We start from the raw sequence: 27,595 nt of genomic DNA on the forward strand, positions 1-27,595 counted from the left end.
AAAATGTTTGATAGAAAACATTTTTTAGCTTCTGCATTTAGTTTAGGATATGAAACCTCTTGAAATCCACAATTTAAAATATATTGTTATATATATTATACAGAATTATCTCACTTAACAGAATATTTCAGAACAAATCAGCTGAAAATGTAACCTTAGTCCAGTTACTCCATGGGAATCCCCCAACGACAACAGTCAGCATCCAACAGAAGTTGGCCTTATGACCTCCTCCACCCACCACAGACCACATAGCCTGGTAGTTTGAAAAGTTGGGCACAAACTGACGTTCATTTCAACAGGAACACCAAACTTAAAATGAGGAAATGAGGGATTTCCCCGGTTGTCCAATGGTTAAGAATCTGCACTTCCAACGGAGGGGCATGGGTTCAATCCCTGGTCAGAGAACTAAGATGTTACGAGCCACACTGAGCGGCCAAAAAAGGAAATGACTAAGAAACACTAAGCACTTGTCAAATTGGTTGAGGAGGGAGGGAATATGAAGATAAGGACCTATGCTAAATTAAACCATCACAGCCTTGAATTACGAAGTTACTTTATAGACAGGTGTTTGAGTTTTAAACTGGTTTGTCACTTTTGAGTTTCAGCCTCCATTGGAATAGCCATGACTTTTCCCCTTCAGAAATTTCAACTCCTAGAAGAATGCCCTGCTCAGGAGAAGTGGTCAGAAGTACCAGGGAAGCTACCAGCAGACTAGGGGTTTCCTCAGAGTTGGCAGAGCTGCTTACGCTAGAAGGTACACGTTATCGATACACTTTCCCCAGGCTCCCTGTTCACAGTCTTCTCTTGTTGCGCTTACCTCATCCACCTGAATTCTTAATACCTGTCCTACTCTAACTTACTCTTATCAACATGCAAACCTCTTCAATGCAGGCAGCGGCATGGTTGTAGACAGAACATGTTTTTTGAATAAATGAAAAAATAGTACTAAAGGCAAGAGATGGCAAAACTAAAACTTGACTGAATAATTAAATGGGATAAAAAGATTTATAACATATTAAGAGCTGCATACTTATGCGTTTGCCTTTCTCCGTCTCTTCTGTCTTCACATTCTCTTCGTTTCATTTCCTGTATCTTTCTGTACTGTTATCCCTGCTTGTCACTGCTCCTGTTATGATACTAAAGCCTATTTTTTATATTCAGGCCATTTTATTCAATCAGAAAATATTTCCTAATTTAAAAGCCAGGTTAAAGACACAATTGAGGAGATTCCCTGACAGTCCAGTGGTTAGGACACAGTGCTTTCATTGTCAGGGCCTAGGTTTGATCCCTGGTCGGGGAACTAAGATCCCATAAACCACCTGGTACAGCAAAAAAGTAAAAGGCATTTAAAAGAAAATTAAAATGGGCAAAAGGCCTGAATAGACATAGCTCCAAAGAAGATATGCAAATGGCCAATGACCCCATGAAAAGATGCTGAACATCCCTAGTCATTAGGAAAGTGCAAATCAAAACCACAGTGAGGGACTCCCTAGACTGTCCGGTGTCCAGACTTCAAGCTTACACTGTTGGGGCATAGTTTCTCTCCCTGGCCAGGGAACTAAGATTCTAAATGCTGCACAGTGTGGCCAAAAAAAAAAAAGAGACACCGTTTCATACCTGTTAGGATGGCTGTTAACAATCAAGAAATAGTAAACGTTGGGACTTCTGTGGTAGTCCAGTGGCTAAAACTGCACTGTCAGTAAAGGGAGCGTGGGTTCGATCCTGGTGGGAGAACTGGATCCCGCATGCTGCAACTAAAGATCCCTGGTGCCACGACAAAGATCCAGGATCTGGCATGCCACAGCTAAGACCCAGTGCAGCAAAAAAATACATGATATATTTTTTAAAAAGAACGACAAATGTTGAGAACACTGTGGAGAAAATGGAACACTTAGAACTGCTGGTGGAAGTGTAAAATGGTGTAGCCACTTTGGAAAACAGGGTGACAGTTCCCCTCAAAAGTGGAGTTACCGTATGACCCTGAAATCTCACATGCATGTATATATTCAACAGTATTGAAAGCAGAGTCTGAGATCTGTTCAAGGGCCATGTTCATAGCATTATTCACAATAACCAAAGGTGGAAGCAACCTAAGCACGTCAACAGATGTATGGATAAACAATGTATGTACATGGAATGAGATATTTTTCAGCCTTTTGAAAGGAAGCAAATTCTGACACAAGCTACAACTTGGACAAACTTTCAGGTCATTATGCTAACTGAAATAAGCCAGTCACAAAAGACAGACTGTATTATTCCACTTACATGGGGTATTTAGAGTAGTTACATTTACAGAGACAAAGTAGAGTGGTGATTGCAAGGAGCTGGGGCAAGGGAGGAATGGGAATTTACTGTTTGATAGAGTTTCAGTTTTGCAAGATGAAGAGTTCTGCAGGAGGATGGTGTTAATGGTTGCACAACAATGTGAATGTACTTAAAACCACCTTACAGTTAAAAACAATTTAAGATGCTGGGACTTCATCTGGTGATCCAGTGGCTAAGACTCCATGCTTCCAATGCAGGGGCCTGGGTTTGATCCCTGGTCAGAAAACTAGATCCTACATGCCACAACTATGAGTTTGCAAGCCACAACTGAAAAAAAATCCCATGTACCGGCGATCCCTTGTGCTGCAACTAAGACCTGGCACAGCCAAATAAATTTTTTTAAAACTGATTAAGATGTTAAAATTTATAGTGTATAACAATTTTAAAAGCCATGAATTAACTTGTATCTCAGACTCTAAAACCTGCTGATTGATAACTTATCCCCTTCTTATTTCTAAAAATATAATTGAGATATTTTAAAGAGAAGGGTTCAGACTTAAAGATTATCTGAGGAAAAGGCACATTGCATTTAAATGTTAATCCCCAGTTCTTTCTGTCCCATCAAGGGGACCAGAAGAAAACTTTTTCCTATTAACTAAAATCTAAGAGAAATCACATAACCCCATAGGGAGAGTTATGCTTTTCATTGTTCAGTTGCTAAGTCATGTCTGACTCTACAATGCCTTAGGCTGCAGCATGCCAGGCCTCTCTGTCCTTCACCATCTCCCTGAGCTTGCTCAAACTCAGGTCCATTGAGTCTTTATGCCATCCAACCATCTCATCCTCTGTCGCCTCCCCCTCTGCTTTGTCTTCAGTCTTTCCCAGGATCAGGGTCTTTTCCAGTGAGTTGGCTCTTTGCATCAGGTGGCCAAAGTATTGGAGCTTCAGCTTCAGCATCAGTCCTTCCAGTGAATATTCAGGGTTGATTTCCTTTGGGATTGACTGGTTCGATCTTGCTGTCCAAAGGACTCTCAGAGTCTTCTGCAGCACCACAATTCAAAAGCATCAATTCTTTGGAGCTCAGCCTTCTTTTAAAAGAGTAGCTACTACCTAATAACGTTTATGTGTGTCAGATACGAAGTTAAGGGCTTTACATGGATTCTTGCTCTTTAATCCATGATAAAACAGTTTTCTTCCTGTTCTACAGACAAGAGAAACAACACTTGGAAATATTAAGAAACACTGCTAGTTGTCTTCCTGATAGCCATGTCTGTACACTGCCCTCCTCCTTGCCTAAAGAACCATGCTTTCGTTCACTCTTTCCTTCCACAGCCCGAGAAGCTTAAACTCTTCATTAGTTTAGAGTAATCTTGGTCATGGCAGCCCCCCAGCATTTGGTCTAGGCCTGAGGCTGGTGTGCAGACTCACCCAATGAGTTGGAAAGGCCGTCCTCTAGGTAGCGTTTTTGCTCTTTAAAAGGGCACCTGTTTTTAAGATGGTATGTTCTGAAATTAGATTGTTGTACAGTTTTGTGAACATGCTAAAGAACACTGAATTGTACGCTTTAAAAGGGTGAATTTTATAGTATGTGACGTGTCAATAAAACTGTTATAAAAAATAAAGGAAGTATGTATGATTGGCAAGCCCTTGAGCAGTGATTTTTTTTTTTAATCTTTTAAAAAATGTTTTTGAAACATATTTAAAAAAATTTTTTTTTTCATTTGGCTGTGTCAGGCTTTAGTTGTAGCATGCAGAATCTAGTTCCCCAACCAGGTATCTAACCTAGGCTCCTGCATTGGGAGCATGGAGTCTTAGCCACTGGACCACGAGGGATGTCACTGAACAGTGATTCTTAGACCTAGATGTGTATATGTGCTAAGTTGCTTCAGTTGTATCTGACTCTCCTATGGACTGTAGCCTGTTAGGCTCTTCTGTCCATGGGATTCTCCAGGCAAGAGTACTGGAATGGGTTGCCATGCCCTCCTCCAGCGGTTTTCCTGACCCAACGATCAAACCTGCGTTTCTTCTGCATTGGCAAGCAGTTTCTTTACTACTAGTGCCACCTAGGAAGCCCCAAAACCTAGTTGAAAAATGTGAAAATCACATCCGACTCTTTGCAACCCCATGGACTATACAGTTCATGGAATTCTACAGGCCAGAATAGTGGAGTGGGTAGCCATTTCATTCTCCAAGGGATCTTCGCAACCCAAGGATTGAACCCAGGTCTCCCGCACTGCAGGCAGATTCTTTACCAGCTGAGCCACCAGGGAAGCCCAAGAATACTAGAATGGGTAGCCTATCCCTTCTCCCGCAGATCTTCCTGACCCAGGAATCAAACCAGGGTCTCCTGCATTGCAGGTTCTTTACAGTTGATCTAGTTAAGACATCGGAATTTTCAATACTAGCTTGTAGACAGCCAACTTTATCACAGGCAATTCTAATTTAGTTTCATTGGAAATGTCTTGGCATCTGGCAAGTCAGTTTATCTCTCTTCCTGAGTTCCTATCTTATTACAACAAAAATTTAGAGCAGTGGTTAAAGAGTATAAAAAACAACAGACAAGTTATAGCCCAGTTCAGCTCAAGCAGACAGATCTTTTATTAAACAGACACTCCCAAGACATGGGAGCAGGCTGATCCTAAAGGAGTCTTCCTCATTCTTCAACCCGATCCCACTTGGCTTCCCCTTTTTGTACTGCCAGTCTACTCCTTTGGTTATGTTGTGTGCAAAGTAGGGCTTATACCCACCACCAGTCAATGAAAAGGAATGCAAATAAGCATACACTCAAGGCCAATTAATAATTATAAGCTATGTTGTTTATGTCTTCCCATATGTCTTCCAATAATTCAGTGTGTTAAAATTAGATGTAAAATATTCCTGAATCCTTCAGTCCAGTTCAGTCGCTCAGTCGTGTCCGACTCTTTGCGACCCCATGAATCGCAGCACGCCAGGCCTCCCTGTCCATCACCAACTCCCAGAGTTCACTCAGACTCACGTCCATCGAGTCAGTGATGCCATCCAGCCATGTCATCCTCTGTCATCCCCTTCTCCTGCCCCCAATCCCTCCTAGCATCAGAGTCTTTACTGGGCTCCTAACTGCCTAAAGTTCCTTGGAAAAGCCCCTGTGGTTATTTTGTATCCACTGTGTGCCCAGGGCGCATGTGCACCAGTTGAAAAGTCTCTGGTTATTTTATGGCATATGTCAGCTCTCCTGGGTGCATCTGAGCTGGAGTTTAGAGATCAGCCTGCCTCCCTTTGAGCCAAGCCTCCCCTTGTTGCTCATGTCTAACTTCCTTCCTAACACATCTGTGTTTCTGATGCTCAGCCAACTGTGAGAGTCACTGACTTTCCTTCATAATTAAATATCCACTGGGTAGCTTGTGGCAGAAACAAAGCTATAACTTTATAATGTGTGATGGCTCAGGAACCTAGATGACAAATAATTTGTACTGTTGAAGGAATACTAGAGCAGTTCAGTTGTGCAGAAAAGTGAACTCACATTGTTACAGAAATTCAAGTCTAAAAGCTGTTCCAGCTTTCAGTGAGAGGTAGGCTATGGTAATTTGTAGGCAAGCAAATTTTTTTCAAATGTACTTTTGGATATACTTTTGGATATACTTGATGCCTGTGGACAGATACATAGGTTGAGATCCTGTGCTGCTTTATCTACTTATTTTTTGGCTGTGCTGGGTCGTTACTACGCTGGCTTTTCCCTGGTTGCAGGGAGTGAAAGCTACTGTCTAGTTGGGTGCTCAGCCTTCTTACTGCGGTGGTTTCTCTTGTTGTGAAGCACAGGCTGCAGGTGCATAGGCTTCGGCAGGTGCGGTGCGTGGGCTCAGTAGTTGTGGTTCCTGGGCTCTAGAGCACAGGCTCAGTAGTCGTGGCGCTTGGGCTTATTTGCTCCGCTGCATGTGGAATCTTCCCAGACCAGGCATCGAACCTGTGTCCTGCATTGGCAGGCAGATTCTTTAGCACTGAACCACCTGGGAAGCCCTGAGGTCCTATGTTTTTATGCCATAAAGAAAAAAATGCAGCTATTTTAATCTAGAAACCTCACCTTTGACTGTCACTGAGCTAAATCGACGTTTTTATAACTGCTGTCTGCAATTCATTATCAGATCATGAAATCAGTTTTTTGTCATATGTAGCAAGTGCTCTAATACTTTTGTTTCAGTAATTTATGTACAAACTATATTTCATAAATTTTAAGAGGCATATTTGTTCCATGTAGGAAATGGCAACCTGCTCCAGTATTCTTGCCTGGAAAATTCCATGAACAGAGGAGCATGGTGGGCTACAGTGCACGGGATCACAAAAGTTGGACATGACTGAGTGACTAAGCACACACACACACATACATTCCTCAAATTTTTCTAAAAAGCTTTTTAAAACAAGACATTGGTCTCTCCCTGTGCTGTGCCTGATTAAGTGATGTGATCTGAATGTAATTCCAAGTTGCTATTGAGCATGGATCTCAGATATTCTGACTTCACAATGCCTGTCACTTTCAAGTAGGTTTTTTCCTCCACTGGATAAAGTGTTTCTTCCTCCCTGTTAAACAACATAGGGTAGAAGTCTGTTTTGGCTTACCCTTCAGTTCCCACTCTCACTCTTTGCAGACCATTTCATACTACGTATTTATGGAGTTAGACGCTTTAAGTGTTTGCTAGACTATTTTTTAAAATCCAGTGCCTCCTGATTAATTCATTTTTAGTCTTATGTTGGTTTTTCTTTTAATTCTGTTTTAGAGTTAGTCTGTACCCTTTTATAAATTTTCAAAAATTTATTTTTGGCTACACTGGGTCTTCATTGCTGCAGCGGGCTTCTTCTAGTTCCAGTGTGCAGGGCTCTCACTGCAGTGGCCTCTCTTGTTGCAGAGCACAGGCCCTAGGGTGCACAGGCTTCAGTAGTTGTAGCTCACAGGCAGCACGTGTAATCCTCCTGGACCAAGGATAGAACCCGTGTCTCCTGCATTGCACGGCAGATTCCTAACCACTTGATCACCAGGGAAGTCCAGTCTGTACCCTCTTGATACATGGGAAATTGAAAGTTTTAAATGCATAAATATACATAAAAACACACTGCATAAATTTAAAATGAAACATCTAGACTCTACTGTATTTAATACAAGACCAGACTATATACGTGAGTGCAAGCATGTGGTGTTTCAACCAGTGAAACTTGACTGATTTTATTTCCAATTTTATACAGAAAAACCTCAAGGGGGGCAATTTAACAAACTGCAGAGACAGGTATCAGAGATTTGAAGAAGAAAACTTATAAGCAGCTATATAAAATGTGAGAAATTAAGTTCCAAGAGATGCAACCCCTAGACTCAAAGAGTTAGTTTGGGAAAGTGTTTTTAATACCGAACCATGACTGAATAAAAACCACCTCACTTCTCAGACATTTACCGAGTTGCCAGTTTCTACACAGAATCCTGTAGGAGGCTAAACAGAGAAGTCCAAAGGATCAATCAGGAAGGTATGGCAATAGTTAAAAGAGAGGGGCTACGGGTCAAGTCTAGATCAGGTCCTTCCTTTGTTGCAATGGCATAGCTGCAATCCTTACATCTGAAAGGTTACAACCCAAGTCTCCGAAAATTTTGCAGATGGCTTCACCAGCAGGCTGAGAAGACCACATCCCCACCTTGGGTTCCTCCAGACAGCACCGGAACTCAAACTCCTTATGTGGCAACCCTATGGTTAGTGCAACACCAACTAGGGTATTCTCTCAACCAGATGATTTTACTGAAAACTCAACCAAGTGGAATATTTTCGGGTTTTTAGTTATTTTTTATATTAACCATCTGTTGTTTAACCACACGTACATGATCATACCACGCTCTCTCGGCTTGGTTTTTGCTGCCAGTTACTCTCACTAAAATAAACTACCTACTTTTGATTCTGTCCATTTTAAAATTGATTTGGCTTTATGCAAGCAATAACCTACATTTTATACAATGTATCAAAAGAGACAGTGTTAAAGGCAATATCCAGACTGCATATGTTATTAACTTTGACAAAAAAAACAAAACTACCTGAACTCTTTTAGGGAAAGTGTAGACTGGTTAAAATAGAAACTGTAAATTCTGCAGATTTTTTTTTTTTTTGTCTGCTCAAAAAGGCCAAGTCAATTTAAAGCTTTCACCTACTTCACTTTTCTTTAACCAAACATTTGATAAAATTTTCACTATGGGGAGAATGGCACTGAAGCATGTGTAATATCATATAAGAAACAAATCACCAGTCTAGGTTCGATGCAGGATACAGGATGCTTGGGGCTGGTGCACTGGGATGACCCAGAGAGATGGTATGGGGAGGGAGGTGGGAGGGGGGTTCAGGATTGAGAACACGTGTACACCGTGGCAGATTCTTGTTGATGTATGGCAAAACCAATACAGTATTGTAAAATAAAATCTGAAAAAAAAAAGAAAAAATTTTCACTGTGGTAACCCTGTGATTAAAATGGTAAAGTATGGTACAGGTTATTGTATTAGGTGCATTTGCAATTGGTGAGACCAAAGTCAAACAATAGTTCTCTAATGTAATACCAAGTTCCCTGTTTCTGGACCTGGTTTGCTCAGTACTTATCAATAATTAAAGTAAAACTACAGAAACACAAAATACTAGATGTATAAATGGCAAAGCCCCCATTTTTATTTAACATGGCTCCAAATGCAAAATTATCTCAACAAAATGATAAAGTATAGCAGAGATGTAAACTCCGAACATTTGAGTTTTTAAAGTTAATCACACAGTGGTATCTTGGGTTGTGTCCTGAGACAGATAAAAAGGCCATTTGAAAAAAAACTGACAAAATCTGAATAAAGTCTAGAGACTAATGTTGGCTTCTTAGTTTTGATAAATGTTTTATGGTAATGCAGGATGATAACATGAGGAGAAACAAAATAGGTAAGGGGTATATGGGAGCTTTTACTTATCTTTGCAACTTTTCTATAAATCTAAAGTTATTCCAAAATAAAGGTTTACCTGTTTAAAAAAAAAAATTCAGTACAACTTAAAAGAGATCTTCCTAAAATATAACTTATGTTTAAAAACATCAGTTGTCATGGCAGGTCAGTGAGAGTGAGGGCAGAGGATCCCTTGGCTGTGCTCAAGCATAGTAACAGCAGGACTCTGACCCTTGGCTGTCACTCTTGTTTTCTGCCATTTTATATATACACATATGTATGTACATATACATGTTTTTTTTATAACACAGTTTACCCTTTTGAAATATACAGTTCAGTGGTTTCTAGTATGTTCATTTGCAAGGTCACAAAACTACCAGTCACTATCTACTTCCAGAACATTTTCATCACCCCATCTAAGAAAGCCTGAATTAAAGATCACTCTCTAGTCCCCCTTCACCAGTCTCGGGCAAGCATCAGTCAACTTTGGGACTTATTCGTGTGGTGCAGTGGGTAAGAATCCACCTACCAATGCAGGAGACATGGGTTCAGTCCCTGATCTGAGAAGCTTCCATATGTCATGAAGCAACTAAGCTCTTGCACCACAACCACTGAGCCCAAGCTCTAGAGCCCAAGAGCTGCAATCACTGAGCCTGTGAGCGGAACTGAACCTGTGCTCTGCAACAAGAGAAGCCACTGCATTGAGAAGTCCACACACCTCAATTAAGAGTAGCCCCTGCTCAACACCAGAGAAAACCCAAACAACAACAAAAAAGCAACGAAGACTCAGTTCAGTCGCTCAGTTGTGTCCAACTCTGCAACCCCATGGACTGCAGCACACCAGACTTCCCTGTCCATCACCAACTCCCAGAGCTTGCTCAAACTCATATCCATCAAGTTGGTGATACCATCCAACCATCTCGTCCTCTGTCATCCCCTTCTGCCTTCAATCTTTCCCAGCATCAGGGTCTTAAGAGTCCGTTCTTCACATCAGGTGGCCAAAGTATTGGAGCTTCAGCTTCAGCATCAGTCCTTCCAATGAATATTCAGGACTGATTTCCTTAACCATAGACTGGTTTGATCTCCTTGCTGTCCAAGGGACTCTCAAGAGTCTTCTCCAAGATCACAGTTCAAAAGCATCAATTCTTCGGTGCTTAGCTTGCTTTATAGTCCAACTCTCACATCCATACATGACTATTGGAAAAACTGTAACTTCGACTAAATGAACCTTTGTTAGCAAGTAATGTCTCTGCTTAATATGCTATCTAGGTTGGCCATAGCTTTTCTTCCAAGGAACAAGCGTCTTTTAATTTCATGTCTGCAGTCACCATCTGCAATGATTTTGGAGCCCAAAAAAATAGTCACTGTTTCCATTGTTTCCCCATCTATTTGCCATGAAGTGATGGGACCAGATGCCATGATCTTAGTTTTCTGTATGTTGAGTTTTAAGCCAGCTTTTTCACTCTCCTCTTTCACTTTCATCAAGAGGCTCTTTAGTTCCTCTTTGCTTTCTGCCATAAGGGTGGTGTTATCTGCATATCTGAGGTTATTGATATTTCTCCCAGCAATCTTGATTACAGCTTGTGCTTCATCCAACCTGGCACTTCGTATGATGTATTCTGCAAAAGTTAAGTAAGCAGGGTGACAATATACAGCCCTGATATACTCCTTTCCCAATTTGGAACCAGTCCATTGTTCCATGCTGGGTTCTAACTGTTGCTTCCTGACCTCCATACAGATTTCTCAGGAGACAGGCCAGGAGGTCTTGTATTCCCGTCTCTTTAAGAATTTTCCACAGTATGTTGTGATCCATACAGTCAAAGGCTTTAGCATAGTCAAAGCAGATGTTTTTCTGGAACTCAAAGACGCAACACAGCCAAAGGTAATTTTTTAAATATCAGTTTTGTCTCTATGGATTTGCCTATTCTGGATATTCCATATAAATGGAATTATATTTAAAAATCAGGTAATGTTTAGAATAATCCAGAAGTACAGTGTGCTGTACTTAGTCAGTCAGTTGTATCCGACTCTTTGTGACTCCATGCACTTTATCCCAGCAGGCTTCTGTGAACATGGGAGTTACCCACGCAAGGATACTGGAGTTGGTTGCCATGCCCAAGGGATGGCAAGGGATCTTCCCAACCCAGGGATCAAACCCAGGTCTCCTGCATGCAGGCAGATTTTTTTACCATCTGAGCCACCACAGAAGCCCAAGAATACTGGAGTGGGTAGCCACACTCCATTCTCCAGGGGATCTTCCCAACCACGGAATCAAAACCGTGTCTTCCAGAGTCGTTTGCCGTGTAATCATCAGTTCCAGGCTTAAAGAAAAACCGTGTCTTCTGGATTCTTACCAGCTGAGCTACCAGGGAAGTCCATAGAAATAGTGGTATTGCTCAAAGTAACTGATCTTCCAAATGACTGTAATGATAAAAGTTACCTTTTATTGGCAGTTTTTCACCGTCACAGCAGTCTTAAGAGATAGATAGTATTGTACCCACTGGCTAGATGATGAAAAGGACAGCTTTTATCCATTTACAGCACTCCAATGATCTAGTCAAATATATCAGTTTAGGAAACAGAAATTTGGGTGACTATCTCTTGGATCACATTAATGAAAGTACACTCTAGGTTAAGAAACCAGTCTTTTAATGTATCCACAGTCATAATGTTTAATTTTGGTGAAAACACTCTAAAGCTATAAACTATCTGGCAGAATGGCATGGAAAGAATCTAGGTTAAGAAACAGCTGCTGCTGCTGCTGCTAAGTCGCTTCAGTCGCGTCCGACTCTGTGCGACCCCACAGACAGAAGCCCACCAGGCTCCCCCATCCCTGGGATTCTCCAGGCAAGAACACTGGAGTGAGTTGCCATTTCCTTCTCCAATGCATGTAAGTGAAAAGCTATAGGGCTCAATGTTAAAAAAAAAGGAAATCCAACAACCCAGTCAAAAAATGAACTACAGACCTAAAGAGACATTTCTCCAAAGACATACTGATGGCCAATAAGCACATGAAAAGATGCTCAACATTACTAATTATTAGAGAAGTGCAAATCAAAACTACCATAAGGTATCACTTCATACCAGTCAGAATGGTCACCATCAAAAATTAATAATAATAAATGCTGGAGAGGTTGTGGAGAAAGGGGAACACTCTACATACTGGTAGGAATGTAGATTGATGCAGCCACTATGTAGAACAGTATGGAAGCTCCTTAAAAAAAAAAAAAAACTATAGTTGCTATATGATCCAGCAATCCCACTTCTGGGTATTTATCTGGAGAAAATTGTATCTTGAAAAAAATACATGCACCCCTATGTTCATAACACTATTTAAAATAGGCAAGAAATGGAAGCAATGTAAATGACTATCAAAAGATGAATGGATGAAGATGTGGTATATAGACACAGCAGAGTATTACTTAGTCATACAAAAGGAACAATGCCATTTGCAGCAACACAGATGGACCTAAGATTATAACACTAAGCCAAAGACAAGTATGATCATCACTTGTATGTGGAATCTAAAAAGTAATACAAATGAATTTACATACAAAACAGAAATAGGCTCATAGTTAGAAAACAAACTTATGGTTACCAAATGGGAAGGGCTGGGGGAGGATAAATTAGGAATTTGGGAGTAACATGCTGCTGCTGCTAAATCGCTTTAGTCATATCTGACTCTGGGCTCCCCCATACCTGGGATTCTCCAGGCAAGAACACTGGAGTGGGTTGCCATTTCCTTCCCCAATGCATGAAAGTGAAAAGTGAAAGTGAAGTTGCTCAGTTGTATCCGACTCTCAGTGACCCTATGGACTGCAGCCAACCAGGCTCCTCCGTCCATGGGATATTCCAGGCAAGAGTACTGGAGTGGGGTGCCATTGCCTTCTCCGTGGGATTAACATATACACACTGAATTTGGAAAACTCAGCAGTGGCCACAGGACTGGAAAAGGTCAGTTTTCATTCCAATCCCAAAGAAAGGCAACGCCAAAGAATGCTCAAACTAACACACAATTGCACTCATCTCACACACTAGTAATGCTCAAAATTCTCCAAGCCAGGCTTCAACAGTACATGAACCATGAACTTCCAGATGTTCAAGCTGATTTAGAAAAAGCAGAGGAACCAGATATCAAATTGCCAGCATTCGCTGGATCATCAAAAAAGAGAGTTCCCGAAAAACATCTACTTCTGCTTTATTGACTATGCCAAAGCCTTTGACTGTGTGGATCAAAACAAACTGTGGAGAATTCTTCAAGAGATGGGAATACCAGACCAGCTGACCTGCCTCCTGGGAAATCTGTATGCAGGTCAAGAAGCATCAGTTAGAAATGGACATGTAACAACAGACTGGTTCCAAATTAGCAAAGAAGTCAAGGCTGTATATTGTCACCGTGCTTATTTAACTTATATGCAGAGTACATCGGGTGAAATGCTGGACTGGATGAAGCACAAGCTGGAATCAAGATTGCTGGGAGACTTATCAATAACCTCAGATATGCAGATGATACCACACTTACGGCAGAAAGTGAAGAACTAAAGAGCCTCTTGAAAGGGAAAGAGGAGAGTGAAAAAGTTGGCTTAAAACTCAACATTCAGATCATGGTATCTGGTCCCATCACTTCATGGCAAAGAGATGGGTAAACAGTGCAAACAGTGACAGACTATTTTTGGGGGCTCCAAACTCAATGCAGATGGTGACTGCAGCCATGAAATTAAAAGACACTTGCTCCTTGGAAGAAAAGCTATGACCAACCTAGACAGCATATTAAAAAGCAGAGACATCTTTGCCAACAACAATCCATCTAGTCAAGGCTATGGTTTTTCCAGTAGTCAGGTATGGATGTGAGAATTGGACTATAAAGAAAGCTGAGTGCCGAAGAACTGATGCTTTTGAACTCGGTGTTGGAGAAGACTCTTGAGAGTCCCTTGGACTGCAAGGAGATCCAACCAGTCCATCCTAAAGGAAATCAGTCCTGAATATTCACTGTAAACACTGATGTTGAATCTCCAATACTTTGGCGACCTGATGTGAAAAACTGATGCCTTTGAAAAGACCCTGAAAAATTGAAGGCAGAGAAGGAGACGACAGAGGATGAGATGGTTGGATGGCATCACTGACTCAATGGACATGAGTTTCAGTAAACTCCAGAAGGAGTTGGTGATGGACAGGGAGGCCTGGCATGCTGTAGTCCATGGGGTCCCAAAGAGTTGGACATGACTGAGACTGCACTATACAGACTATCATAAAAATACCATATTTTCCAAAGATGACCACAACTTCTGTCTCACATGCTCTTCCTACCACATGACAGTGACACTCCTCTCACCTAGAGCTGGGGTTTCTGGAGTGAGCCAGTGACTACAGAAATGACATTACATGAATTCCAAAGCTGAGTCCTATTAAAGATAATAAGGCTTCCATCTGTTTCCTTTAGGATTCTCACTCATGGAACCCAGTGCCTGCCACAAAGAAACCCAGGCCACATGAAATGGTCACAGGTGATTTTATGTGAAGAGCAAACTCATTGGAAAAGACTGATGCTGGGAAAAATTGAGGACAGAAGGGGGCAACAGAGGATGAGATGGTTGGATAGCATTGCCCACTCAATGGACGAGCTTGAGCAAACTCCAGGAGATAGAGAAGCACAGGGACAGGGAAGCCTGGTGTGCTATGGTTCATGGGGGTGCAATCAGACATGACTTAGTGATTAAATAACAGCAAACTGGGACACCTTCCTTCCTCTCCCGACTCACATACCCAAAAGCCAGCCAGGGCCTGTTACACAGGTGGTTCTGCTTCAAGTCACTTTAATTCACAAGCCATACACACATTCACACACCCAACCTAATATCAGCCTATTTAGAGAAATTGAGATCCCTCAATTGTGCAGATTTCTACTAGGGCAAGGAACTAGTAATCTGTGTAGTAACTGCTTTGTGTAGTGTGTGGATCAAAGACAGACTGCAGAATCAGCCCATGATGGACATTTGGCCTTTAGCAACTGACCTCTGGGCTGTCCTGATACCTGACATTTTTTAAAAAAGCTATGAGATGTAACTCACATACAACATTCACCTCTTTAAAGTATAAGTCAACGGTTTGGAGTATATCTACTGTTGTGTAACCATCACTAAATTTAGAATATTTTTAATCATTGCTTTCTCTCTGGCTCTGTCTAGTCTGGACATTTCATATAAATGGAATCATACATAAAAAGATAACCAGGGACTTCCCTGGCAGTCTAGCGGTTAAGACTTTGCACTTCCACTGCAGGGTGTGTGGGTTCAATCCATTGTTAAATGTGGAATTAAGATCCCACGTGTTGCCATGCAGTGAGGCCAAGAAAAAATATATATATATATAACCAGTAAAATCTACTATATAGTATAGAGAACTATATTCAATATTTTTTAATAACGTATATAGGAAGAGTCTGGGGAAAAAGTGTTAAGTCCCTACATCACGTCCAACTCTCTTGCGACCCCACGGAATATAGCCCTCATGGAACATAGGGATTTCCCAGGCAAGAATAGTGGAGTGGGTTACCAGCTCCCAATCCGGGGATGGAACCCGTGTCTCCTACTTGGTAGCCAGATTCTTTACCACTGAGCCACCTGGGAAGCCCCTGAAAAAGTATACACACACATATAACTGAGTCACTGTGCTGTACACCTGAAAAAAACATTGTAAATCAACTATTCAATTTAAGAAACAGCTGTAGGAACTGAAGTGTTTAGCTCAGGTGTGACTGGCGTCTTCAGGTAAATTAGTAACTCTTAACAAAAGAAAATGAAATCATTCAATTAGACCAAGAGAATACCCTAGTTATGTTACCAGCAATAATATTTAAAGAAAAAATTTCATCCAGCAACGGGATGATTTAGTAGCCTCCATTCCTCAGTCTCTCATTTGTAATAGGAGTGATAGCACTATGGGGCTTTCCCAAGTGACTCAGTGATAAAGAACCTGCCTGCCAAGGAAAGGGATGCTGGAGACGAGGGTTCAATCCCTGGGTCACGAAGATCCCCTGGAATAGGAATGACAACCCACTCCAGTATTCTTGCCTGGAAAATTCCATGAACAGAAAAGCCTAGTGGAGTCAAATAGAGTAGTATCAATGAGGTCAGAAAGTGTCAGACACAACCTAGCAACTGTGCCTCAGACAACCCCACACTGACAAAGTAATCAACCAAAAACTGCAATGAGAATATTCAAAATCGATTTGAGCAGTTCAACGGTTTTTAGGTTTTCAAGACTTTTCTAGGGCTTTCTTGGAAGCTCAGCTGGTAAAGAATCCACCTGCAATGCAGGAGACCTAGGTTTGATCCTTAGGTTGGGACGATCCCCTGGAGAAGGAATAGGCTACCAACTCTAGTATTCTTGTCTGGATAATTCCATGGAGGAGACTGGCAGATTACAGTGTGTGAGCTTCCAGAGTCAGACACAACCGAGTGATTCACACCCACAAGGCTTCTGATTCTATGTAATTGTTACAAAGTAGTGCAACGTTTTCACATTTTTCAACTCAGTAATTTTTACTTATCCTTTAATATCTCAGCTATTTCTGACAAATAACCTTCTCTAAACAATCTAAATTACATCCCTTTCACATTTGCTGCTCACAGCATCCTTCTTTCCCTTAAGAGCATCACCAGAACTCAGAATTTTACCTACTTAACTCAGTATCTAGTTCCCCCAGTAGACTGTCAACTCAAAGAGCACAGCCTTTTATCTGTTTTGTTCACAATCCTATCCCAAGTGTGTGGAACAGAATAGTGTCTGGCGCCCCTGTCCTAGAGTCTCAGTGTAACACTTTAGTCACTCAGTCGAGCCCAACTCTGCAACCCCATAGACTGCAGCCCACAAGGCTCCTCTGTCCATGACATTTTCCAGGCAAAGATACTGGAGCAGTTTGCCATTTCCTTCTCCAGGGAATCTTCCCAACCCAGGGATCGAACCCAGGTCTCCTGCACTGCAGATAGATCCTTTACTGAGCTACAAGGGAAACCTTATTCAAATTAATTTTCATTTAAAAATAAATCACATCAAGGACTTCCTTGGTGGTCCAATGATTAATAATTCAGAGGATGTGGATTCGATCCCTGGTCAGGCAACTAACCCTATATGCCACAACTAGAGGGCCCCTAGCTGTGCTACAATGGGAGATAGTGATATAACTAAGATCCCATGTGCCACAACTGAGACCCGACAATAACAGCCAAATGAATTATTTTCAAAAAATTCGTATCAAAATAAAACTTTACTTCACCTAAATTACTAACGGTTCACTGAAAAATTTTAGCAGTTTCTTAAAAAGTACACACTTGCCAAGAATAAGCAATCCCACTCCTTGGTTTTTACACAAGGAAAATGAAAACCTATAATCACACACAAACCTATGTGAATGTTTAGTGGTTTATTTGTAATTATCCAAAACAACCAATGTCCCTCAGCTGTAAACAAGCTTATAGTTATTAAAAAGGAACAGATTACTGATACATGCAAAACAGATCTCAAAGGCATCATGCTATAAAGAAACCAGATTCAAAGGCTACATATGATTATCAACTCAGGTTTCTGACACTGCTGCAAACAAAACGGGAAAAGAATATAGGTCAGTAGTTACGAAGAATAAGAGGTAGAGAAGAGTGATTGACCACACAGGGGCATGGGGAATTTGAGGGAGGGGGAAAGGTGATGGGAATATTCTATACCATGATTGTGGTAAATACAGTATTTTTTGGTAAACTTTACCAAAACTTGCAAAACGCTTTTACAGGGTAAATTTTAGGTTAAGGACCTCAATGAAAAAAGTGGTTAGAACTTTAAAATATTCCACTAAGTTTTCTATTATTGCTTACTTGAAATATTAACGTGATCTTTGTTCTCACTGAGCACTCAAGGCTTGGGAGATCCATGGGCCTGCTGAAGGTTGTCCCAGGTATATGACAAATTCACTAATCTCACTCATTTCTATTAACAGCAGGACTATGTAGCATAACCTATTTAGAAAAGACACCCATTATGGTCCTTTCCAAGTTTTCCACTGGATCAGAGGTCAATCACCTTTCAGAAACCATGTGGTTTTTTCTAAATCACTATCACCTGAGCAAGCAATGCAACTTCAATTGTGATTTTAACTTGTCTAGGAAGTTCCCAGAGGCCTGCAAACAGAGGACTCTGATGCCACCTGGGTGAGAGAAGAAAAAAGGTGGTGAGAAGGTGGAAGAAAAAAGGAGAGAAGTCATGAAAAGCAAAACCAGGTCAGGAAAAATTTCAGGAACATTGCAAATAAAGGAAAACACATCTCATCCCACCTTCTCATATGGAAGAGCTTGCTCTTCTCTTATCACAAGATTGAGAACTCATGCTGCTCATTCAAGATACAAGGGAACAACTAATATACCTTTAATAATTCCCAAGTGACTGTATATAGTGCTGCAGCATTTCAAAAGGACATCTAACACCTATCCACCGAAAACATAAAAGGACATCTTGACACACAACTTTTCATCCCTTTTCTAGAGTTGCCTATTTCAAGAATTGTATATAGAGCCAGAAACAGCCTGTTTTTGGCATGAGCTCAATGCTCAACCTAAAAGGTAACAAAGGTAAATGCTTAATAAAAAAATCTATAGTCCTGTCCTGGTATTATATACCCCATTCTGCAAATTACTAATAATCAAGCCCTTCAGTATATGCAATCTGCTTTTGGGCAGACCAGAACCCAAACAAATGAATTGCTCATGCTCTTGAAAAAACCCCCAAAGCATAATCTGGCCAAAACTCAACTAGACTGCCTATTGTGGAAATTGGATTAAGAATCATTTTTTCAGAAATCATACTGCCTCTCATTCTGAAACCACACAAGAATTCCTGGGGCCAAGTTTTAACATGATTCCATTTCAACAGCTAGGCAATTTTAAAAATGGGGTTTAAGGTCAAGCACCAGTTAGCTTTATAAAATCTTTTCAGTCAGTTCATATTGAAAAAGGCAACTGTACAAAAAACTGAGCAAAACATTCATCCTGAATCTAGAAATTCATGTTTTAAACTAGTCTGTAGTGACCACCAGTAGGTGGTGCTCACAGAAATTCTGTACAGACAAATCTATGGCTCCAAGTATGCCAACTGTCTTGCTCTCCTTAAACTTACACTTAATGAAAGCTATTTTCTGCAATGAAACCTTCCTTGTGAAGACAAATCTTCACTATTTACTAACAATCTTTATTCAAATCAGTTAACCCCATACCTGTCAAACATTAAGGAACAAGCTAGGGACCAAATCTTTTGTCATTTTAGAGCCCCTACCAATGGCCATATAAATTATTTTTATCCAGGGAAAATTGCAATTAACAATCCACCTGTCTACATTTCACAGGATGCTATTTGCAAAAAAGGCTTCCAGAATGCTATCTGGTGTGACTTCACCAGCTTCAGCTGGATTAATTTTCCTATTATAAAAGCCAAGTTATCAGATACAGAATTACTCAGTTTCTGCAAATGTGTTAAGACTTACTATCAAAACCAAGGTTAACTTAGAATTACATTGCTTATACCCAGAGACCAATTATCAGCTGACTACCTAGCTTTTCCCATTTGTGACCAAGCCCTGCAATTGACAGGTTACAAAATTCCTCTGGTGTTAAGGGTTATTTTCATTCAACTGTCAAATTATAGCAACCTGCAAATGACAACTTTCCAACGTCCTTTCTAGTTTAAATGGCAGTTACCTTTGAAAACATTAACTAGATGAACCTACGCTCAAGACCCGAACGGGCCATACCCTCGCCAATGCAGCCATGTTCTCATCACCCAACCTTGCCCATTAGATAAGAATTCCTATAAAGTTCATTTCTATTTAAGTGACAGGAAACACAATTAGCCTCCAGCATCTTTTATTTTTCCTAGTCTTTTATTTTTCTAGAACCTGTATACAATTAACTCTAGCAGGGCAGTACTCAATACTGTTTAAGCCTCACATTTTAGATTAACCACTTATTATAAATGTGAATGCACATCCTCATAACTGGAAACTAAATGACTATTTATTCATTTATGTAACCATACAAAATTTTATATGCAACAGGAGCTTCTATACTATAGAATCTGACCTTACAAACTAGCTTACATATAAAACAGTTACTCTTTGCTCATCTGTCCTAACCTAGAAAGTGTTGCACCAATGCTTAAGATGTTATTAAAACAGATGAGCTCTCAACTTAAGGTTAACAAACCTCAAGCTCCACCCTAGAAATACAAACCCTTAATTTGAAAATTGTTTTACTAGAAATAGCTTATAAGCAACTCTTACCAAAGTAGTACTATAAGGAATTACAGTGTTGACCAAAAGAAGACACAGGTTTCTCATTAAACTTTTTTTAATGGGTCTCAAATTCTGTGACAGATTTTTGGTCAAGTTGTTTTCATTAAAAAGTACTGATTTTAAAAACTAATAACTTAAACTGCCACACACAAAACATATGGTCCACAAAAACATTCTCCTTTCCTTCTGAAGGTTTTACGATGCATTGTTATCATTAACCAGTCTTTTACTATTAAACTTAAATGGCCAATTGAGACAAACAGTTCTGAGACCGTTCTTCCACCACTGATTAAGACTGGGGTGGCAGGTATTGGGGATAATATTCATTTAGCCTTCTGAGCTTTCTGGGCAGACTTGGTGACCTTGCCAGCTCCAGCTGCCTTCTTGTCCACTGCTTTGATGACACCCACAGCGACTGTCTGTCTCATGTCACGCACAGCAAAACGGCCTATGAAAAACAAACATTGTATTACCATTAGAGACATTTTTCAAACCTTCAGGTTTACTTCTAAAATTTAGTTTTTAATTACACCAGAAAAACATCCTCACCCAGGGGAGGATAATCAGAAAAGCTCTCGACACACATAGGCTTGCCAGGAACCATATCAACGATGGCAGCGTCACCAGATTTCAAGAATTTAGGGCCATCTTCCAGCTTTTTCCCAGAACGACGATCAATCTTCTCCTTCAGCTCAGCAAACTTACAAGCAATGTGAGCTGTGTGACAATCCAGCACAGGTGCATATCCAGCACTGATTTGGCCTGGATGGTTCAAAATAATCACCTGGAAAGAAGACGTGCATTTAGTTGTGTCTCAAAGACCCTTAAAGTTATAGCAATAAATAAAAACTTGTCTCTAAGTGTTACCTGAGCTGTGAAGCCAGCAGCTTCCATGGGTGGATCATTTTTGCTATCACCAGCCACATTGCCACGACGGACATCTTTGACAGACACGTTCTTGACATTGAAGCCCACATTGTCCCCAGGAAGGGCTTCACTCAATGCTTCATGGTGCATTTCTACGGACTTCACCTCAGTTGTTACATTGACTGGAGCAAAGGTGACCACCATGCCAGGTTTGAGAACACCAGTCTCCACACGACCCACAGGTACAGTACCAATACCTAAAATAAACGTTTACAGAACTTAATAAATGCCTCAAACGGAGGCCGATAGTATTATACCAACCCAGACAAATTCTAACAAATTCTAATGGTTTTATTCTACTTACCACCAATTTTATAGACATCCTGGAGAGGCAAACGCAAGGGTTTGTCAGTTGGGCGAGTTGGTGGCAGGATGCAATCCAGAGCTTCAAGCAGGGTGGTTCCACTGGCATTGCCGTCCTTACGGGTGACTTTCCATCCCTTGAACCATGGCATCTAAAACAAGAAAGGCTGGGTTACCATCAAACTAAACCCCATTACAGACCGTAAGTCTTAAAAACTTGAAAATCACTTACATTAGCACTTGGCTCCAGCATGTTGTCACCATTCCAGCCAGAAATTGGCACAAATGCTACTGTGTCGGGGTTGTAGCCAATTTTCTTAATGTAGGTGCTGACTTCCTTAACAATTTCCTCATATCTCTTCTGGCTATAGGGTGGCTCAGTAGAATCCATTTTGTTAACGCCAACAATTAGTTGTTTCACACCCAGGGTGTAAGCCAGAAGGGCATGCTCACGGGTCTGCCCGTTCTTGGAGATACCGGCTTCAAATTCACCAACACCAGCAGCAACAATCAGGACAGCACAGTCAGCCTTTGAAAGAAAACAAATCCACATCCTGTTAAACTAAGTTCTTAAAAAGGATCCACAGCTCTGCCAGTGTAAAAACAGACCCAGAGTTATTTTCAGTAGTTTTTAGTCTCACAAACCTGGGATGTGCCTGTAATCATGTTTTTGATGAAGTCTCTGTGTCCTGGGGCATCAATGATGGTAACATAGTACTTGCTGGTCTCAAACTTCCACAGGGAGATATCAATGGTAATACCACGCTCACGTTCAGCTTTCAGTTTGTCCAAGACCCAGGCATATTTGAAGGAGCCCTTTCCCATCTAGAAAGATTAACCACAATTACTTGGTAACTAAAACATGAACTCCAACACGAAATTCTTTTCCCTAACTTGGAAAAAATGCTGGATTCCACTTACAACTGTACACTTAAGTGCATTTACCTTATTTTCAAAAGTTAACTGACTTAGCAAACTTTGCAATATACCTTTTAACTAGTAAGTCTAGACTAGTGGCTAGTTTTCGGAAAATTGCCACTCAAATGCACTTGCTCAGCCAATATTCATTCTAATTTTGCCTACCTCGGCAGCCTCCTTCTCGAACTTTTCAATTGTTCTCTTGTCGATCCCGCCACATTTGTAGATCAGATGGCCAGTCGTGGTAGACTTCCCTGAATCTACGTGCCCAATGACAACGATGTTGATGTGGGTCTTCTCCTTTCCCATTTTGGCTTAGGTTTAACGGTGGTTTTCACGACACCTAATTGGAAAGGGGTGGAGGTGTGTTAAACACTTTAAACCACTGTCTGGAAACTGAAGAAAAAGCTACGATCCAAACTCCAAGGGCAAATTCCAAGGAGCATTACAACCAGTGCCAAGCTGGCCCAACTCAAGTCTCCACCCATAAGCTCCACCGTCCAGATTCCCCTCCCCCACCCCATGTGTAGCTCTAGAACCTCGAGGCATCGACAGGCCAGGACGGCACCCGGTCGGCCGCGGGGGGCGGGGGTGGGTGTCCCAAAGAAGCGGCGCCACGCTGGGACCGGGCCGGGGCCTTTGTGCGGGTGACTCACCGGCCGCTCCCCGCCCGGGCCGCCGCGTCCTCCATTTTGAAGCCGTGCAGAGGGGCCGGGGAGCGGCCATCTTTCCGCGCACGCAACTGGTGCCGGGTGGGGCGGCGCTCTGCTCGCCCGGCCGCCACGGCTCTCCCGCCCCGCCTCGGGCCAGCGAGGCCGCGATGGCATGTGCGCGGGGGAAGCCGGCCCAAGTCCTCCGCGCCTCGCGGCCGCCCCCCACCCCAGATCCCGACGAGCGCCGAGAAGCCCATCCTGTCAGCCCCCGGCCGGCCTCGGGTGAACCGCCCCGGCCGAAAACCCGCGGCTGTGTGGAGTTGTTCAATAGTGTGTGTGTGGCGGCGGGGTGGGGGGAACCGGGCGGCAAAGCGCGGCAGGATCCACACGCAGCGGCCACGGTGCCACAGCCCAGGCCTCAACCCAAACACGAGGCGAAGGTACTGCGAGAAAAGCGCAAGGCCTCGAACTCTCCCCACCCCACCCCACCCCCACCCGCTCACACCCCGAAATTCGGGTCAAGAACATGGTGAAGATGCCCACGGGCGCGGCGGGAAGTACACGCACGCGAAGGCCGCGGCCGTCGGGGGAGGCCGGGCCCACAGAAGCCACACCCGGCACTCACCTGTGTCCTGGCGGCAAACCCGTTGCGAAAAAGAACGTTCACGGGGACTACGGCACTTATATACGGTTCTCCCCCACCCTCGGGGAAAAGGGCGGAGCCAGCACACGACACCACTTTCCCAGTTTACCCCGCGCCGCCTCCACCAGGCACCAGTTCAATCTCCATCCCCTCCCCCAACGTCTCGGGGACCGTAGGCGATGTACGCTCAGCCCACAGACGAGCGCTGGGCGCCCCGCGCATGCTCCTCTAGACCCAGAGGAGGACGAGAGCGGGTCGGTGGGGGGCGGGGACGAGCGCTCCCTCGGTTCCAGGGTAGTGGGAGTTTATCGACGGTCCCTGGGCTTCCCGGGGCAGAGGCGAGTCGTCCTTTTGTATGAATTACTCGCTGCACAGCTGGGGGGTGGGGCGGCGAGGAGGCGGCCGGGTGGGGACATCCAGAAGCTTCCCTCTATACCATTCCCGGTTTAACTGCAGACACCGATATTAGGGTAGCGCTTTAACCGATATTAGGGCAGTCCATCTCGCGTCCCCAGCCTTGCAGTTTCGCGGGTTCCGGACCAACTCCTCGAGCCTCCTGCTGTACCAGGGCTGGTGTCTCACCGCCTCCTACCCTCCGCGCCCCTTCCCACTGGAGAGAAGTCTAAGGCCCGGGGACCCGGGCGGCGGGCGAGGGCGGAGGCCGACAGAGCCGGAGAATCCACGACTGGTTCGGTTCGGAGGCGAGCAGCCGGACGAATATGCTCCAGAGGCGGCCTCTTTGCTTTCGCCATTCATAGCTTTTATTCAAAGTTCATACCACACAGTCACGCCATGTGGTACTCCAGATGTCCAGTTTTTCAGTTTAGAATAGACTTAAATCCTGCAGTTTGCTTTACTTCTAATTCTAGTGTTATTACATTAACGAAATCGTGAGTCTGTGCCTGGTCTTCTGGTACATTTTCCAGTGTACAGTCGTTTGATTGATTGCAAGCATGGAAAACCTAAAAAGAGTTTCTCATATTCAGCCTTTCCACATGATCTCATGTAGAGACTAAGATCTACAGCATCAGCAAGCTTATCCACGCAGTTTACAGTCTCCGACCCTGCTGCGAAATCACTGCTTCCCAAAAATGGCCTATCCCGTCTAAGTAAATAGCTTTGTTTTCCCTCATCCTGTTGATTCTAACTACATTTTAGGCATAAATCTAAGGTGAGACTGGATGAGACCTTTTTAGTTTAGCAATAAGGGCAGACTCTCAGAAACACTCCTGCAGAAGAAGCTTTATATTTAATGAGCTTAATTACTAGATCATTTTCTTGGAGAAGAAAATGGCAACCCACTCCAGTACTCTTGCCTGGAGAATTTCATGGACAGAGGAGCCTGGTGGGCTGCGGTCCATGGGATCGCAAAGAGTCGGACACGACAGAGTAACTAACACACATTTTGTCTCTTCTTCCACATGTAGCACATCAGGACAACTTTTTCAGCCAATCTGTTAACACAATTTGAGAACCTACTATGTGTCCAGGGCAAAGTGAAACTCTGTGGCACGTGCAAAAGAAGTACCTCCTTTTGGAGAGGAACCCACAATCAAATTAGAAGAGGAAAACATATATAAAACAGTGGGAAGCAGTTATAGGCAAATTTCCATGGTGTTTACTTTCAATTTCATTCTATAATACAGTTCTTCCAATCCTAGCTTCCAGTCACTTCTCAGAATCCAAATGCCTTTTTTTCTTTATAAAAGAAAGTCTTTTGTTACAGCCTTTGTACACATTCTTTGCAGCCACACATTTCTAAAAATCAAGTTTTTCTTTCTTTATTAGGAGTCTGTAGGCTTGTTTTAGCATTGATATAGTTTTCATGAAAGAAAGTAGGCCATATGAAGTTTCTCTAGAAACACATGTAACATCTGTTTCTAGCAACAAAAGCCTTTTCTATAATGTCTATATTTCTAGCTTTTCTTCTTCCACAAATTCTTTTTTCACAGTGCGTTTTCCTAGTGTCCTTACCCAGTCATATACATGTGGAATGAAATCATCTTGATATGCTAGTCCATGTTTGTAATAAAGATGTAAGAAGTACAAGTGAAAATAAATCACTAGCAATAGAACAATGCAAATACCTCTGCTCTTATTAACTTGGAAATATTAATTAATGGCTAATCTCTTGGAACTATATTCCCACAGTCATATTTGTGTACAACAGTGATATTAACAGCACAGTGTTATTTCATATTAAGATTAGGTTGCCACATTAGATTTATTATTTTACACGCTTCTTTACCATGCTTTCTTTCCATACTCCTCAGATGGTTTAGGTGTGTACATTATTGGAGGTCATACTAACAGGACTGACAACATTTTGGAAACTTTAAGAACCGGTTATTTAGGGACAGGAGGGAAGGAAACAAAGACTAAAGACACCAAAAGTTGAATATTTCAAAGTTTTACATGAAATCCAGAATTGCAGATCCATCTAATCTAAGAAAGAAAAGTCAAAATGAAAGCAGATATTGGTAAGAGGAAAACATCCAATATAATTTCAGTTTAGAAAAAAATAAAAGTGAGACACGTGACCTCTGTAAAATAGGCACAATTAATTGAAAGTTGTCCCCAAGGCCTGAGCCTGCGGATCCGTATATACACTTTATAAATACCTTCCAGAAAAGTCCTTCAAAATAGTTCTTAAGGAACTGCAAAATCCTACAATAGTCCTTGATTGATCACATAAGTGACCTACTGAGCACCACCGACCGGGTGCTCTTAGTCCTGCTGCGCTAAGGGCCGAGACTTTAGAGAACAGGAGAGATCTCGAGCCACAGAGCGAGTTAGGGTTAGACGGCGGCCCCAAGCCGCTGCTCGGAGTAGAGCCCACGTCCGTGCTCCGGGTGGACGCGGAGCGCGGCGGGAAGCGCGTCGCACGGCAGCCTCGCGCGGCGCAGGGCGCGCCGGCGTGCACGCGAGGGCGAGCCCGCGCCTCGCGTGCGCTCCGACACCTGTGGGCAGGCCGGGGGGGGGGGGGGGGCGGCGGCCGCGGAATCGGCTCACTCTGCGCCGAGGCGGCCCCGCCCCGGCCCCGCCTCCTGCTTGAGATCACTCTCTGGACGCGGACGGCGGAAGGAAGCGCCCGGGAGGAGGCTGAAAACCCCGCGTGGCCGAGGGGCAGGGGGGAGGGGGATGGTTTTCGTTAGCTTCGCGCGTCCGCCCTTTTCCCCGTGCCCCCAGTTTTGCAGTGCTGTAATCCTAGCACATCTTTTCCCACGACGTTACAGCAGTTACAGTGTGCCTTTAACTTAGATGCTCAAGCGGTAACAATAACGTTGTTGAGACTTGTAAATGTGTTTTGGGGATTGCAATCTAAGGTCGTTATTGTGCTTGATTTTCCTTCAAGTTGCTTTATACCCTTCAGGGTAGCGAGCTGTTAAAATACATTGTCGTCAATATCTTCGCGACCCTTTTTGGGAGGGGTGTGGGGAAGATCTTGGTAATAACCAAATAAATTATTCAGTAAAGTAGTGAACAATTTCTTTGGGATATCTGTACAGTAATTGTGATTCACCAAGCGTCTTTCGGTATTGGCTAATCGCTCTGTTTCGGGCCAAATTTAGAGCAGCTTTAAGTAATTACATTTTTGCTGTAGCCTGCCACATTTTCATCTTGCCTCTGCAATTGAAAAC

At 42.7% G+C, this 27,595-nt stretch overlaps 1 protein-coding gene and 1 long non-coding RNA gene across 2 annotated transcripts; one reads left to right on the forward strand and one right to left on the reverse strand.

The window, feature by feature from the left end:
• Positions 1 to 411: 411 nt before the first annotated feature.
• On the forward strand, positions 412 to 8,704 carry LOC138444700 (uncharacterized). The gene is made up of 2 exons (XR_011258547.1): positions 412 to 754; positions 7,877 to 8,704. It is a non-coding gene; the product is annotated as an uncharacterized lncRNA (long non-coding RNA).
• An 8,881-nt stretch (positions 8,705 to 17,585) lies between these two features.
• EEF1A1 (eukaryotic translation elongation factor 1 alpha 1) lies at positions 17,586 to 24,977 on the reverse strand. The gene is made up of 8 exons (XM_069598008.1): positions 23,937 to 24,977; positions 22,824 to 23,001; positions 22,386 to 22,565; positions 21,973 to 22,269; positions 21,742 to 21,892; positions 21,378 to 21,634; positions 21,060 to 21,294; positions 17,586 to 20,958 (listed from the first exon to the last, which is right to left on the reverse strand). The coding sequence occupies exons 2-8, from the start codon at positions 22,965 to 22,967 to the stop codon at positions 20,834 to 20,836; spliced, it is 1,389 nt and encodes a 462-aa protein (XP_069454109.1). The 5' UTR covers positions 22,968 to 23,001; positions 23,937 to 24,977; the 3' UTR covers positions 17,586 to 20,833.
• Positions 24,978 to 27,595: the final 2,618 nt, after the last annotated feature.

This window comes from Ovis canadensis, chromosome 8, assembly GCF_042477335.2.
Source record: "Ovis canadensis isolate MfBH-ARS-UI-01 breed Bighorn chromosome 8, ARS-UI_OviCan_v2, whole genome shotgun sequence".
Lineage (NCBI taxonomy): Eukaryota > Metazoa > Chordata > Mammalia > Artiodactyla > Bovidae > Ovis > Ovis canadensis.